This window comes from Antechinus flavipes, chromosome 4 (assembly GCF_016432865.1).
Source record: "Antechinus flavipes isolate AdamAnt ecotype Samford, QLD, Australia chromosome 4, AdamAnt_v2, whole genome shotgun sequence".
Classification (NCBI taxonomy): Eukaryota; Metazoa; Chordata; class Mammalia; order Dasyuromorphia; family Dasyuridae; genus Antechinus; species Antechinus flavipes.
In genome coordinates, this window is record NC_067401.1 from 88,255,370 (window position 1) to 88,270,367 (window position 14,998).

The 14,998-nt window shown below is 33.2% G+C and overlaps 1 protein-coding gene across 5 annotated transcripts in view; it reads right to left on the reverse strand.

The window, feature by feature from the left end:
• Positions 1-14,998, reverse strand: part of WDR64 (WD repeat domain 64) — a 165,728-nt gene that overhangs the window by 18,805 nt on the left and 131,925 nt on the right. For 3 of the 5 annotated variants that reach the window (XM_051993507.1, XM_051993506.1, XM_051993511.1), the window contains 3 exons: positions 13,665-13,825; positions 4,369-4,474; positions 3,492-3,550 (listed from right to left, as the gene is read on the reverse strand). In XM_051993507.1, coding sequence (XP_051849467.1) covers positions 3,492-3,550; positions 4,369-4,474; positions 13,665-13,825 — 326 coding nt within the window. The remainder of the gene's footprint in view (positions 1-3,491; positions 3,551-4,368; positions 4,475-13,664; positions 13,826-14,998) is intronic. The other 2 variants (XM_051993510.1, XM_051993508.1) reach the window with 2 other exon arrangements.

The following is a 14,998-nucleotide window of genomic DNA, read 5'->3' on the forward strand; positions in this document are numbered from 1 at the left end:
GAAAAAAATGAGACCTCAAGTAAAGTTCAGCTGTAAGTATTCTTCCTTTCTTGACGTTTCCTTATCACTCTTCTCATTTTCTCATCTTCAATTCTCATAGAAAATATGGCCTCCCTTTCCATCTCACTACATTTCTGGGTAGAATTCATAACAGCCAAAAGATGCTTTCATTAATATCAGAGAGAATTTTATCAATACCAGTAGAAGCCAGACTAAGAACTCTCTGCCCAAATAAACAGATATCATGTGTTCATATTAACATTCCTATAAGGGTTTGTATTATTTTATGCCCAGAAATGTCTTGTTCCTGCCTTCTTTTAATTCAGTTTTCATGTATCCTTTTGGTCACAAAGATTAGGGTGAGATCCCTCCTGAATTCCTCTGTTTGGGGAGGAACAGAGCTTGGTATTTTGGGTTGCCTCTTTTGCTGTTTGCCCTTATAGATATGCAGTCAGCCTTTTCCTTTCATTAAGCCTCTTTTGTAGTAAATTGTCCACTTTTTCATATTCACAGACTAAGTAGATCCCTCTTTTTGGAAAGATCCTACCCTCCCACAGCCTTTATTTATACAATGGAATAATAGCTTTATGTCACTAATGATAAAGGACAGTACATCTCTCTATCTTGTTATTTTAAATATAAGATTTTTAAAAGATGGTTTATTTTTTAAAGCTCAATTAAAATGTCTTAAAAATTAACATCACTCTTTGAACTTAAATCACTTAACTTTTTTTGATTCTGTTTCCTACATTTACTGTATTTATAAAGTAGACATAATACCTGATTGAAGTGAAAGTCACATGTGATTATGTATATGGAAATTGCTTTTTAAAACTATAGAGTATCATATACACTTGTAAGGTGGAATTTTTGTTCCAATAAAATTAATAATAAATTTGTTTCAATACAAAAATTTTTAAAATAATTAAAAAAAATCCCAAGTCAAGACTTTCTTAGCATATGGACAGGTGAAAAAACTAGCAGTTTTTTCTGCCAAAGGGCTTTTTTCTGAACATGTCAATGATGACTTAATTAAAAATTGAATGTTAGCTATCATACCTAGCGGGGAAGGCTAATTTCTTTCTCCTCTACCACCACTCCTTCCTCCTCCTCCTTTTTTCTTTCTTTCTTTTTTTTTTTTTTTTTTTTTTTTTTTTTTTTTTTTTTTTTTTTTATGCGGAGGCAATCAGGGTTAAGTAACTTGCTTAATGTTACACAGCTAGTAGGTTTCAAGTGTCTCAGATCAGATTTGAACTCAGATCCTCCTGACTTCAGAGGTGGTGCTCTATCCACTCTGCTGCCTAGCTGACCCTCTATATGATATTTAAAAACACAGTTTAATAAGCTGCGGACTAAATGATCTTTATAAGTCCCTTTATGATCTACAGTTCAGTTTAAATACATAACATGAGATAATAAATGTGCATTGCAAAATACCTTACTGCTATCACATCTTACTCTTAATACTGTGATAATATAAAATATTATTCCTAATTACATTTTAAAAATTAATATCATCTATGAATTATCAAGTAAACATCAACGATTAACTTCACAGGATTCAATAGGGAAAAACTGTTTATGCTCTATATGTAGCAATGTAAACCATATGTCTGATAAACTGTTTATGTTTTATATGTAGCAATGTAAACCATATGTCCAAGATTTTCATTAGTGAGTGGATTGTTTGAAAGATTAGGGTAGAGATGAGTATGATGTGATTCTAAAAAGCAAAAGCATGTAGGAAAAGGTAAAAAGAGGAATTATGTTACATGAATGAGGTGCAAGAGTAAGAATTAACACAGAGGAAGTAGATGGGGGAGGATGGCTGGTAGTTCTGGAATCCTATTCATATCAGAAATGGATTAAAGAGGGAACAATACATATATATCTAGAAAGGTTTAAACATCTTCTAAATTAAGAAATAATAAGGAGAGGGAATAGGATAGGGGTAAAAGGGGGAGGGAGTATAAAAGGTTGTACAGATTAATAGGAATGGGATAAGGTTCAGTAAGTTAACAAGAATGGGGGGAGAGGTAGAATGAGAAGATAAGGGAGGGATGCTTGTAGAGTTGGTAGGTTAAGTAATAGGAAGGCAAAGTATCAGGTTAAAGTAAAGCAGAAGAGTCAGGAGGGATAGGAAATAAGAGATGTAAACAAATAATAAAGATCAGAAGTAGAATCTATTAGTTTAAATAAAAACAGACTTATTAATATTGATCTCAAAGTAAAAGTTAAAATAGATGTAATCAAAAAGGAAAAATAGGGAAACTATAATATATGTCAGCCATATTAATTAATATTGTTTTAGGAAATTTAAAACAACTAGATAGTATAAGGTTGGAATATTGCTGTATTGTAGGAAATGCTGAGTTGGTAGATTTAGAAAAGTATGGTGAGACTTAAACCTAAGGAACATGATGTTATCCATCTTCAGAGAAACAGAGGACAAATAAGAATCATTACAACCTTACAAAGATGTTTATTAATACATATGTGTATGATTATAGATATCTACATGTGTGTATGTTTATGTATGTACATATGTATATGTGTGTGTATATGAATCTATGTGCACTTAACTGTAACCTGCTTGGAGGATGTGATGAGGAGGGGAAGAAAGAATAAAGTAAATGTGTACAGCAGAGAACAAAAAGAAAAGCTATAAGGAAGCAAAGAAAAGATGCACAGTTCTGAATATAATGTGAAGTATTTATTATATACACTTTCTTGAAATAGAAATTTATTTCATTTTTTGAATTCTCTCATGTTCTGCTGTACACATGACAATTTATTTATTGCTTTTTTTGCTGAGGCAATTGGAGTTAAGTGATTTGCCCAGGGTCACACAGCTAGGAAATGTTAAGTGTCTGAGGCCGCATTTGAACTCAGGTTCTCCTGATGTCAGGGCTGGTCCTTTATCCACTGCGCCACCTAGCTGCCCCTAAGGACACATGACAATTTTTTCCTTTTTCTTTTCTTTTTTTTTTCTATTTAGTATTTAAGTTTTAAATAAATAAATACATAAAATTAATATCCATTTAAAAAAATTTTGAATTTCAAACTCTTTCCCCATCTCACCCCTCCCCAACCCCAGGGGAATATAATATCAATTATACATGTGAAATCATGCAAAACATTTCCATATTAGCCATCTAAATATCTTTTGATGTGTATATATAGATTCATCTAAGAGTGCAGATTTAAATCCTAGATAAACCTTACTAGTCATCTAATATGGTAGTTTATCCAGAGAGGCTAGATGACTTGCCCAAAATAATGTATTTATTCCTGTCTTTTCAACTAACTTTTAAGCTCAGTGAGGGTCCAGACTTGTGTTTTTCTTTTGATAGAATTTAAATTTTGTGAGGGAAGGGACTGTTTCATTTTTATCTTTGTATATCTATTGTTTAGTACAGTTCCTAGCACATAGTAGGCACTTAATAAATATCTGTTGATTGAATAATTCAAGAGCAACAGTGGATTCTCACCTTTTCTTCATGTGGAGGGTCTAGGAAGGAACCAATAGTCCAGAGTATTACATGACCTTCTGTATAGATATAAATATTTAGAGATTTAGACTCTTTAATTAGGTATTATGTAGTTTCCAGATAAATAGCACTCATGCTACCAATTTCCCAGCACTCAGCTACTTACAATGCTGAATAAATTAAAAGAGCAAGAAATGAAGGACAAAACTTTATATCGACCTGGATATGTCTTTTCTCTGAGCATAATTCATAAAGTGTCCAATTTCACAGCATCATTTTTTATGCTTCATTTATCAGGAATATCACTTTAATAGCTAAGAATGAAAAGCTTTTGGACAAGTGATTACATGGCAAGAAATTAAGAAGACCATTCCTCAAAGGAAATACAAATTACTAAAGAGATACTTGCCTTCTTATTAATTCTGATTTAGTCTAAGTAATAGCTATGAAAGGCCAACTATAAAAAGAGCAAGAACTAATTATCCCTCTCCCTTCCTCTATAATGTCACTGTTCCCTTCATCAATGTAGGTTACACAAACTATTTCTTTTATGCTAAGGGAGTGATGGCAATTTGCACTCTTCACAACAATGTGGGTGGTTGGAAAGTAGCAATAACCTTATTGTACAGATGGGAAAACAGAGAATAGTTTGCCTGAGATTATAGAGTCAATAGAAAAATAGGAGTAAAATTACAATCTTCTTATGCTCAATCCTATATTCTATGTCTAACACTTAAAACAAGTAACCACATAATCTTGCCATTGTCCTAGTATGTTTGATAAGATTATTTTTGTGACCAATTTTCTAACACATAAACTATCATGATGCCCATGAGTAGATGAGTGACGGAAACTCCAGAACAGAATGATCTCTTACCCATATTTCCAGCAAGCAGCACTCTGGCATAGATATCGGTGTACAGTGTAGTAAGAGAAATTGCAGAGTGTTTTGTGAAAGGTAAAACATCCTTCAATAATTTCCCCTGAATAAAGAATAATACAAACAAAAGATTTGCTATAATTTTCTTTCTATGAAGTCTTATAGTTGAAGTTAAATTTCTAATTTAGTACAAATAGGATACCTACAAGATAATCTTTGTTTATTTTAACAGTTGTGTAGGTCTAGTTAGCTAGTTAGTATTGGTATAGTAGAAAGGTGCTATGCTATCCGAATTGGGCACAGTTGTAATTAGTATTTTGTACATAAAATCCCATTAAAAATAAATACCTAGACTTCTGGGGGCAGATCCAAGATAGTGGAGATGACACACATTTCTCTCTGACCTTTTCTACAACCTTCACACTAATTACAAAATCCAGCCTCTGAATTAGCTCTAGATCCACAGAACTCACAAATATTGGGAGTGCAACAAATTATCAGCAGAAGATAATTTCAAAGATCACCAGAAAAGATCTGTTTCAATTGGAAATGGGAGAGAGGTAGTCAGCGTAACCAGCTGAGTACAAATGCCAGGACAGACAGTGTAGAGTCCTGGGGTAGTGCAATCTCAGTGTGGCAGTGCAGTCTCTGTGTGGCAGAGAATCTACAGGGAGGAAACAGACCAAAAAAGGTCTGTTTCAATCAGAAATAGGAAGGAGGCACCCTAGCAAACACTGAGCACAAACACCAGTGCAGACAATGCAGAATCCTGGGGCTGTGCAGACTCTGCTGGGTGGTGCAGACTCTGAGTGGCAGAGAATCTAGGGAGAAGAATCTACAGGAATCTGCAGCAGTGTTGGACACTCTACCCTGGTTGCAAGCCACTAGATCAGCAGAGAAGTTATAAAACGTCCAACACAAACACAAAAGATCAATAGTGAACCCCGAAAGGCCAGAATCTCAGGGGACCTGGCCACGCCTACCCAGCAACAGGAATGCATCAACATACACACAATCAATAATTTCATCCAAGAAAATGATAATAATGAGACAACATAGCAAAATGTGTGGGATGAAGCCACACTGGTAATAAGGAAAAATTTTATATCTCTAGATGCTTATATGCATAAAATAAAAAAAGCAAAAATCAATGAATTAGGCTTGCAACGAAAAAAGTTAGAAAAAGAACAAATTTTAAAAACCCCAATCAAATACCAAACTTGAAATTCTAAAAATAAAAGGAGAGATTAATAAAATTGAAAGTAAAAAAAAAACCTTGAATTAATAAATAAAACTAAGAGTTGGTTTTATGGAAAAACCAACAAAACAGATAAACCTTTAGTTAATTTGATTAGGAAAAGGAAGAACTATCTACCAATAATTAGAGCAATTATTAGGAGTTGCTTTGCCCAATTTTATGCCAATAAATTTAATAACCTAAGTGAAATGGAGGAATGCCTTAAAAAATATAGATTGCCCTGATTAGCAGAAGAGGAAATAAATTAAATAGTTCCATTTTAGAAAAAGAAATAGAACAAGCTATTAATCAATTCCCTATGAAAAAAATCCCAGGACCAGATGGATTTACATGTGAATTCTACCAAACACTTAAAGAATAATTAACTCCAATACTATGTAAACTATTTGAAAAAATAGGGAATGAAGGACTCCTACCAAATTCCTTTTATGACATAGACATGGTATTGATACCTAACCAGGTAGGATGAAAACAGAGAAAGAAAATTATAGACCAATCTCTTTAATGAATATTGATGCAAAAATCTTAAATAAAATATTAGCAAAGAGATTACAGAAAATCTTCCCCAGGATAAGATACCATGACCAAGTAGGATTTATACCAGGAATGCAGGGCTGGTTCAATATTAAGAAAACTATTAGCATAAGTGGCAAGAGAATATAATGAAGATGACAATACTCCCTAAACTAATCTATTTATTTAGTGTTATACCAATCAAACTCCCAAGAAACTATTTTACTGAACTAGAAAAAAATAACAAAATTCATCTGGAAGAGCAAAAGATCAAGAATTTCAAAGGAATTAATGAAGAGAAAAGCAAATGAAAGTGGCCTAGCTGTACGAGATCTAAAACTGTGTTATAAAGCAGTGGTCATCAAAACCATTTGGTACTGGCTAAGAAACAGAGAAGTTGATCAGTGGAATAGGTTAGGTTCACAGAACAAAATAACCAATGACGATAACAATCTAGTATTTGATAAACCCAAAGGCTCCAGTTTTTGGGATAAAAATTCACTATTTGACAAAAACTGCTGGGAAAATTGGAAATTAGCATGGCAGAAAGTAAGCACAGACCCACACCTAATACTGTATACCAAGATAAAGTCAAAATAGATTCATGACCTAGGCATAAAGAATGATATTATAAACAGATTAGAAGAACATAGGATAGTTTACTCTCAGATTTGTGGAGGAAGGAATTTGTGATCAAAGAAGAACTACAGACCATAATTGATCATAAAATAGATAATTTTGATTATATTGAGTTAAAAAGGTTTTGTATAAACAAAACTAATGCAGACAAGATTAGAAGGGAAGCAATTACCTGGGAAAACATTTTTTCCAAAGCATCTGATAAAGGCCTCATTTCTAAAATATATAGAGAATTGACTCAAATTTATAATAATTCAGACCATTCTCCACTTGATAAATGATCAAAGAATATGAACAGACAATTTTCAGATAAAGAAATTGAAACTATTTGTAGCTACATGAAAAGGTTCTCCAAATCACTATTGATCAGACAAATGCAAATTAAGACAACTGAGATACTACTACACACCTGTCAGATTGGCTAAGATGACAGGAAAAGATAATGACAAATGTTGGAGGGGATGCGGGGAAACTGAGACATTGATACATTGTTGGTGGAATTGTGAATACATCCAACCATTCTGGACAGCAATTTGGAACTATGCTCAAAAAGTTACCAAACAGTGCATACCCTTTGATCCATTAGTGTTTCTACTGAGATTATATCCCAAAGAGATCTTAAAGGGAGGAAAGAGACCAAATGTTTGTGGCAGCCCTTTCTGTAGTGGAAAGAAATTGGAAACTGAGTGGATGCATCAATCGGAGAATGGCTGAATGAGTTATGATATATGAATATTATGGAATATTATTGTTCTATAAGAAATGATCAGCAGGATAATTTCAGAAAGGCCTGGAGAGACTTACATGAACTGATGCTAAGTGAACCAGGAGATCATTGTACATGGCAACAACAAGACTATACGATGATCAATTCTGACAGACGTGGATCTCTTCAACATTGAGGTGATTCAAACCAGTTCCACTTGTACTGTGATGAAGAGAACCATCTGTATCCAGAAAGAGAACCCTAGGAACAGAGTGTGGAATACAACATAGAATTCTCTCTCTATTGTTATTTGCTTGCATTTTGTTTTCTTTCTCAGTTTTTCTTTTTCTTCCTTCTTGATCTGATTTTTCTTGTGCAACAAGATAACTGTATAAATATGTATACATATATTGGATCTAACATGTATTTCAACATATTTAACATGTATTGGACTACCTGACACCTAGGAGAGGGAATGGGGAAAGAAAGGGAAAATTTGGAGCAGAAGGCTTTGCAAGGGTCAGTGTTGGAAAAATTACCCATGCATATGTTTTGTAAATAAAAAGTTTTAATTAAAAAAATAAATTTTAAAAATGCCACTATAAAGCCTTTGATTCCTAACTTGAAAAAAACAACTCAAGGCCATTCTGACACTTGCCAGATAATTGTCATGTATCGCATAAGTGATAATTATCCTTTGTTTTTAACTTTCATACCTAAAATCTTGGTGTTTGTATCAACTTCTCATTCTCCCTTGTCCACATATTCAATCACTTATCAAATCTTAACCCTTTTCTATTCATATTTAGTTGAGATCCTCTCATCACCTATTATCAGTTTAGGATTATTGCAATAGCCTTGTAATAGGTTTCTCTGCCTTATATGTTTTCTCCTCATTCCTGTTCATCCTCCACATTACTGTCAAAATGATTAGGGCAAAGCTGACCATGTCATTTCCTTAGTCACTAAATCTAATGGCTTCCTATTATCTCTAAAATCAAACAAACTTTTCAGTTTAGCATTTGAACACTTTTCAGACCTTTCCTGCCTGCGTTTATGTTACTTCCTCTTTTATACTCTTTCTGTATTCAACCAAGCTGGTCTTCTCTTTGTTCCTCATACAAAACATGTCCTCTCTCATCCCTGTTCCTTTTCCTGAAATTTATTGTCTCCTTACCTCTGCTTCAAAGATTTTCTCTCTTTTCTTCAAGACTCAATTCAAATACTATTTTTTACATCAAGCTTTTTGTAAGTTCCCTAAACTACTAGTTTGTTCCATTTTAAGCTACCTATTTATCTACATTGTGTTTATTTGAATTTGTCTTTATAGTTATTCTGCATTTACATATACACATACATATAAGTATATGTGTATATGTATGTATATATATATGTATATGAATATTTATTCTTGTTGCTTCCCTAAGAGATTAAATTCCTTGTTAGTAGGAATAGTTTCATTTATTATAAATAGCATAATCTTGAGAACATAAAGAACACTTAACAAATGCTTGTTAATTGATTTATAAAAACCTGGACTCTGATGTTTCCATATGGACGTGATATAATGGATAAAACTACACACACACACACACACACACACACACACACACACACACGTTAGTTAATTAGGGAACAATTCTATTTTCATCCTCTTATCCTTTCAACCAATTACTATACTCAGACCCCTAAAATCATGGATTTGTAAGGAGAGGTAGTTGTTAATGCCTTCTTTTCTTCCAGCTATCATCCTAAAACTCATAAGAAGGAGGTACTTCTCTAATATACATAAGACATAGGACTTTTCTTATAAAAAAAAGTCTGACATATTACTCTTGGATATAGATTTGAAGGCCCACAATATCCACCTCCAGTCTAATATAAATTATATTCTTTCATAAATCTCTATTGGACATGTAAATCTTGTTTATCAGGGTCCTTCCCCCCTCCCTAATGTGGATATGGGGTTATCACATAATCATTTATTTAGAAAGACATTTGGCATCAAATGAAGAATTTGAAATAGATAGCTTTCTATTAATATATCTTTCCCTATGCTTCATTCTTCCTAAATAAATTTTTCATTCTCTCTTTGATGTCTATTTTGCAACATTTTTTTGAGGAATAGGATCTTGATCTTATTTTTCACCAGTCCAACTGAATTCTATTGTTTACTTTCAAATCCCTTGCCCTTTTATCATGTTACCATTCATGTCTTGTCAAACTATAATCCTGATTTACTTCTATCAACTGCCTTCTTTACTTTTACTCATTAATGTTATATGATACTGGGAAATCCTAAGGAATACTGCAATGCCCTAATTCCTTAAGACAAGATTGACACATTTTAGTTTTCCTCATGGTCAATTTTCTTGTTCACAAAAGAGGGATAACAAAAGTTATAATAGCTTCTTTACAGCATGGTTAGAATCAAATGATCTCATACTTTTAAACCTTAATTGTACCAATGCTAGAAATTAATTGTCTATATTTATTATAAATCCATGTGGAGCCCATTTGGTTCTAAAATAACTGGAAGTAGAATCTTCTTTTTATGAAAGGAAGATTTTCTACTTTATAGTAGAAGCCACAAGGAGTTAATTTCTCCTCCTCCTTAGCTATGGAATCTTTTTTCCTTCTGTAGAAAAATTAGGATCTTGTCTAAATAGACAATAACAAACTAGTCCAGAAGACCTCCTGCTTGTTTGTTAATCAGATGTTAAAACACTATCTACCTGTTGCACACCAAAATGGCTTATCTTATTTGAAGTATTCATATGGGGGGGGGGGAACAGTTAATCTACCTTTCATCTCTGTAATTTTAAAAAATATGTTATTAGCCCTTGGTGAATATTAGCTAAATTATAGATTTTTATCCTTCTGATCTTCTTGTTCACATGTCAGAGATTAAGGAAACTTCATGACTGTTAATCAGCACAGGGAAACAATTCTCTCTTCTTAGGATTGTACAAAGAAATGGAGTGGGATGAAGTATCTAGTAGGTGGATCAACCGGACAGTCAAATTTGTAATACAGAAAAAAAAAACTGATTCATACTTGCTTTATTGAAATCCTACTGCAAATGTTAAGATTCAGAGTTGATTCTTGAATTAGTTCCAGAGCTCATTAAGTATCTGAAGAAGCTACCACAACATAAACTATGATAAAGCTATACTGATAACCATTGAAGTTCAACAGCTGCTCCCACTACGACCATATGAATTATACACTAATGAGCATTTTTCATGGGTATGTGTTAGTCATCCTAGTGTGTTGCCTTCATTTGTAATCACTTATTTTAGAATGTTCTTTCACTTGATAGAAATTTTTTTTTTTGATTTGGCTATTGGAAGTATAATCCTTCAAGGCTCCTGAATTAGCAGTGCTTTGCCTTGCTCTGGCGCTGTACCCAAGACAAGTATTTCTGGATATATAACCATGATAAGAGCTCATTTTTGCCCAGATACTCTTCCCCCACCCTGGCAAACCTTTCTTTTTTTTACTCAGAAATGCCTATCTCACACTCAGCTGTTCTTGTTTCTTTAAGCCTTAATGATATTGGATTCATAAATTTTTAATCATACTGATTTATGCAAAAAATTGGCGGCATCACATCAAAATCACAGGACTTGGCAAGTATGATATTGCTGTAGTCTTGAAGGTTTGAGTCTTATACTGAGTCCTAACTGAAGAGTGGCTAAGCTTGACTATTCATCCAAAAAGTCACTGGTACTGAAAAATTAGAAATTGATAAGATAGGATATTGACATTGATTACAAGAATTTCACACAGAAGTTTAACCAATGTAAAACAATTTCTTTATTGAGAAGAACAAAAGAACATAAAAACTCCTTAGTCAGCAAATCTGGCTTACTTGCTAGTAAGAATGGCAGTCAAGAATAAAATCCTGGCTTAGAAAATAAACTTTTTTATAATTTTTATAGAAAAGGATAATAGATTATTATGAACAATAATTCTTCTAAAGACACTGAGAAGCAGAGGAGAGGAAATGATTTGAAGAAAATTTGGCAAAATACTCAAATGAGCAATATCATGAATAAGGATGAAATTGAAAGACAATAAATTCATGAAAGATGGAAATGATATGCAAATATTTTTGTAAACTATTTTCATTGCCAAGGATAGTGGAGCCTATATTTAAATTCTAACATCAGATTCATTGAAGAAGACAAAGATAGGAAGAACATCAAAAGTAGAACAAATATATATGTATAAAGAGGTTCTCTATTGGAGGCAATACAATTTTGAAGAAATTGAGAGATCAATTTTCAATGTCTACAAAAATACCCCAAAATATTGAACATTATCAGAGAAAGTCTGCCAAGAGAACATGCATGCTCACTTTTTTATCTAAAGAAAAAATTGAATAATATATTCCTGTATTGAAGGCATACATACTGAGAGAATGATTTTTCCTTAATAAGAAAGCAGGCCTTGATAAGATTTTAACATTTTAGTGTCCATAATTGCTTCCATCTTCATTGTTATATAACTGACTTCATAATATAAAGAATATTAAATCCAACCAAAATATAAGAAAATTATTTGATTTAGTAATATTAGGATGTTGCCTTAAAGACTCTCTTTCAACAATGTATCTCCCATGAATGTTCCAAAATTATGGGAAATTTTTGAAAGATATAACTACTTAGAAAATTCTGTTTTTTAACCATAAGATCATTGATAACAATCGAGGCATAAAACTTGTAAGTAGTGGCCAAAAGTGTTAGCCATGATCATAGAGACCATCTAGTGCAAAATTCAAGTTGAACAGGAATTCCCTTTAGATGGTAAAGTCCTCTGGATGATGCTTTTTATTGTAGATGACATTTGTTTTATCCTATCTCAGAACATTAAAGTAATTCCTGAGATCCAAAATTTCTAGCTTCTGGGGATAAAAAGACAACAGCAATCTTGCCATAGGAGTTTATATTTTAATGGGGGAAATACATATTATATAAGTAAATACAAAATACAAGTAAAATGTAGTTTGGTAAAATATTAATAATTGAAGAGAATAAGAAAGTCTTCTAGTAGGAGGCAAAGGAGCTGAATTCTAAAGTAAGTTAAAGATCCTGAAAGGTGGAGGTGAAAAGAAAATATATTCACAGCATTGTGCAGAGGCATGGAGGTAGGAGATAAAGTGTTTTGTACAGAGAACAGCATGTAGGCTAATTTAGCTGGATTCTGGAGTGTGTGAAGGTAAGTAATGTACAATAATCTTAGTGAGAATAAGTTGAAATCAGAGTGAAATGACTTTAAATATTAGAGGAGTGTGAATTTGATGTGAAGCAATAGAAATTGAATTCTAAAGCAAGGGAATGACATGATCATAAATGTTTTAGGAATATCATTTTACAGTTGGATGATGTATCTATACAACTGTTTCATTAGTGTGTGTATAATGTATATACACATTTATGTACAATATATATGCATGTACACACATATATACACACACATGCTGGTATACACATGCATATATTAGAGAGAAACTTCATGAGTCTTTGAATAATTGAAATTGAAGATCATCCAAAGGGCTCATGCTAGGCATTAGAGGACTGTATAAAATTATAAACAAGAAACTAAAAACATATTGTGAAATCTGTAATCAAAGAAATGCAAAAATGAAAAAGAAAAGAAGGCTGTTCATATCATGAGATAACAGATGGCCAAAACAAATTTTCCATTAGTGTCCTTCATATATCAAGAGAGCTTGAGGAAGGTACCTTGCATATTGATTGGACAAATCCATGGTGAATTAACAGGAAAACTTATTTAAGAGATGCAAACAATGGGAAGACATAAATTTCAATCTGTTTCATTGGAAGTAATACATACAATCAATGAGATCATAGATCCATTTAAGTATTATGTGTTTGGTGAACACTGTTATCGAATTATTTGTTTATATGGGAGATTTATGGGGATAGGATAAGGATATATTTCATTCTAGAAATCCTTTGTGTCAATATCTAGGTGCTAGTCATCAAATAATGTCTAAAAGAAAAATGTGGGGAACACTTTAGTACTCTGGTACCTGAGCAGTCTTGATAAATGTCTAATGGAAGAGTCACAAAGCATGATCTATTATTTCTTATTTTTTCTGCCCCAAATTAATTCTCATTATAAACAAATGACATGCTATAACCTTACCTCCAGGTTCCATAACCGAAGATGTCCATCCTCATGAGCAGTGACTAGGATTGGTGGTGGGAGTTCATTTAAGAAGATGTTCGGTAATACATCTGTGTCAGTTTTTTGCCCTGTACTCGTTTCTCCTTTCGTACCATCTAAATGCTCTCCCGTTGACTGACCTAACAGATTGCCATGGTTACTATAATGTTTAGGACCTTAAAACTTTATCTAATTTAGGAGAGGAAAGAAGGTAACTAGAGAACCAAAGCTAGATATCTTATATTCTTTGCTCTGGAATTTTTCTATTAGAGAAGAGTAAAAAAAGGGTGGCAGAACCAGTAGAATAACTGAACTATTTATTTGAGATCTTAGTACTCAATTTAGAGTAGAAAGAGAAGCTGGAAAACAAGTCATTGGTCCTATTACAAGTACCTGTACATTGTATGTGGCAGACAACATATATGCATAACCCTTGACCATCAAGAATAGTTTGTTTCATCCCTGTCTCCAATGACCTAGTCTTACTTCTACCTTCTACATTTCTCACAATATGTCCTTTTATCTTTATTCACAGTTACCACCCAATTTCAAGCTCTCCTGACCTCTTGCCTATTTTAATATCCTCATAATGTATCTTCCTGCCTCAAGTCTCTCCCAGCTCCTAGCCATCCTTCATTCAACTGACAAAGTGACTTGCCTAAAATGCAGTTTTGACCATATTGCCTTGCCTACCCCATAACTACTTAAGAAACTCCAGTAGTTTTCTTTTACCTTTTTTTTATTGGGGGGGTACTTAAAACTTTTCAAAATCCAGCCCCTTTTTCAGAATTATACATTATTTCCCTCACTCTACAATCCAGCCATACTGGCCTTCTTACTGATTGTTCCATGAGACTCTTCCATTTTCTATCTCCATTTCCTTTTCAATGGCTATATCTCCCATCTTTAAAATATACCCCCCTTCTCACCTCCACCTGTTGGGATACCAGATTTCCTTAAAGACTTACCTCAAGTGCCACATTCTGTATGATCTTTCTTTAGCCCCCTTACAGCTCCTAGTGATTTTCCTCCATCCCCAAGGTTACTTTGTAAAAGTTTTTATATGTACCATATCTGTTGCTTGTTAGCTCTTCTACCAGAATGTAAACTGTATGAGGGCAGGAACTATTTTAGTTTGTCTTTAAATCCCTTCCATATAGCTCATTGCCTGGCTTAGAAGGTACTTAATAAAATTTTGTTGATTAATTGAAGTATTGGGGTGGGGAGGAAGGCATTAAGAAAAAGAATAGTAGTACTATGTCAAATTGGATTTGATTTTCCAGAAAAAGCTTATGCAAATATAATAAAACTAA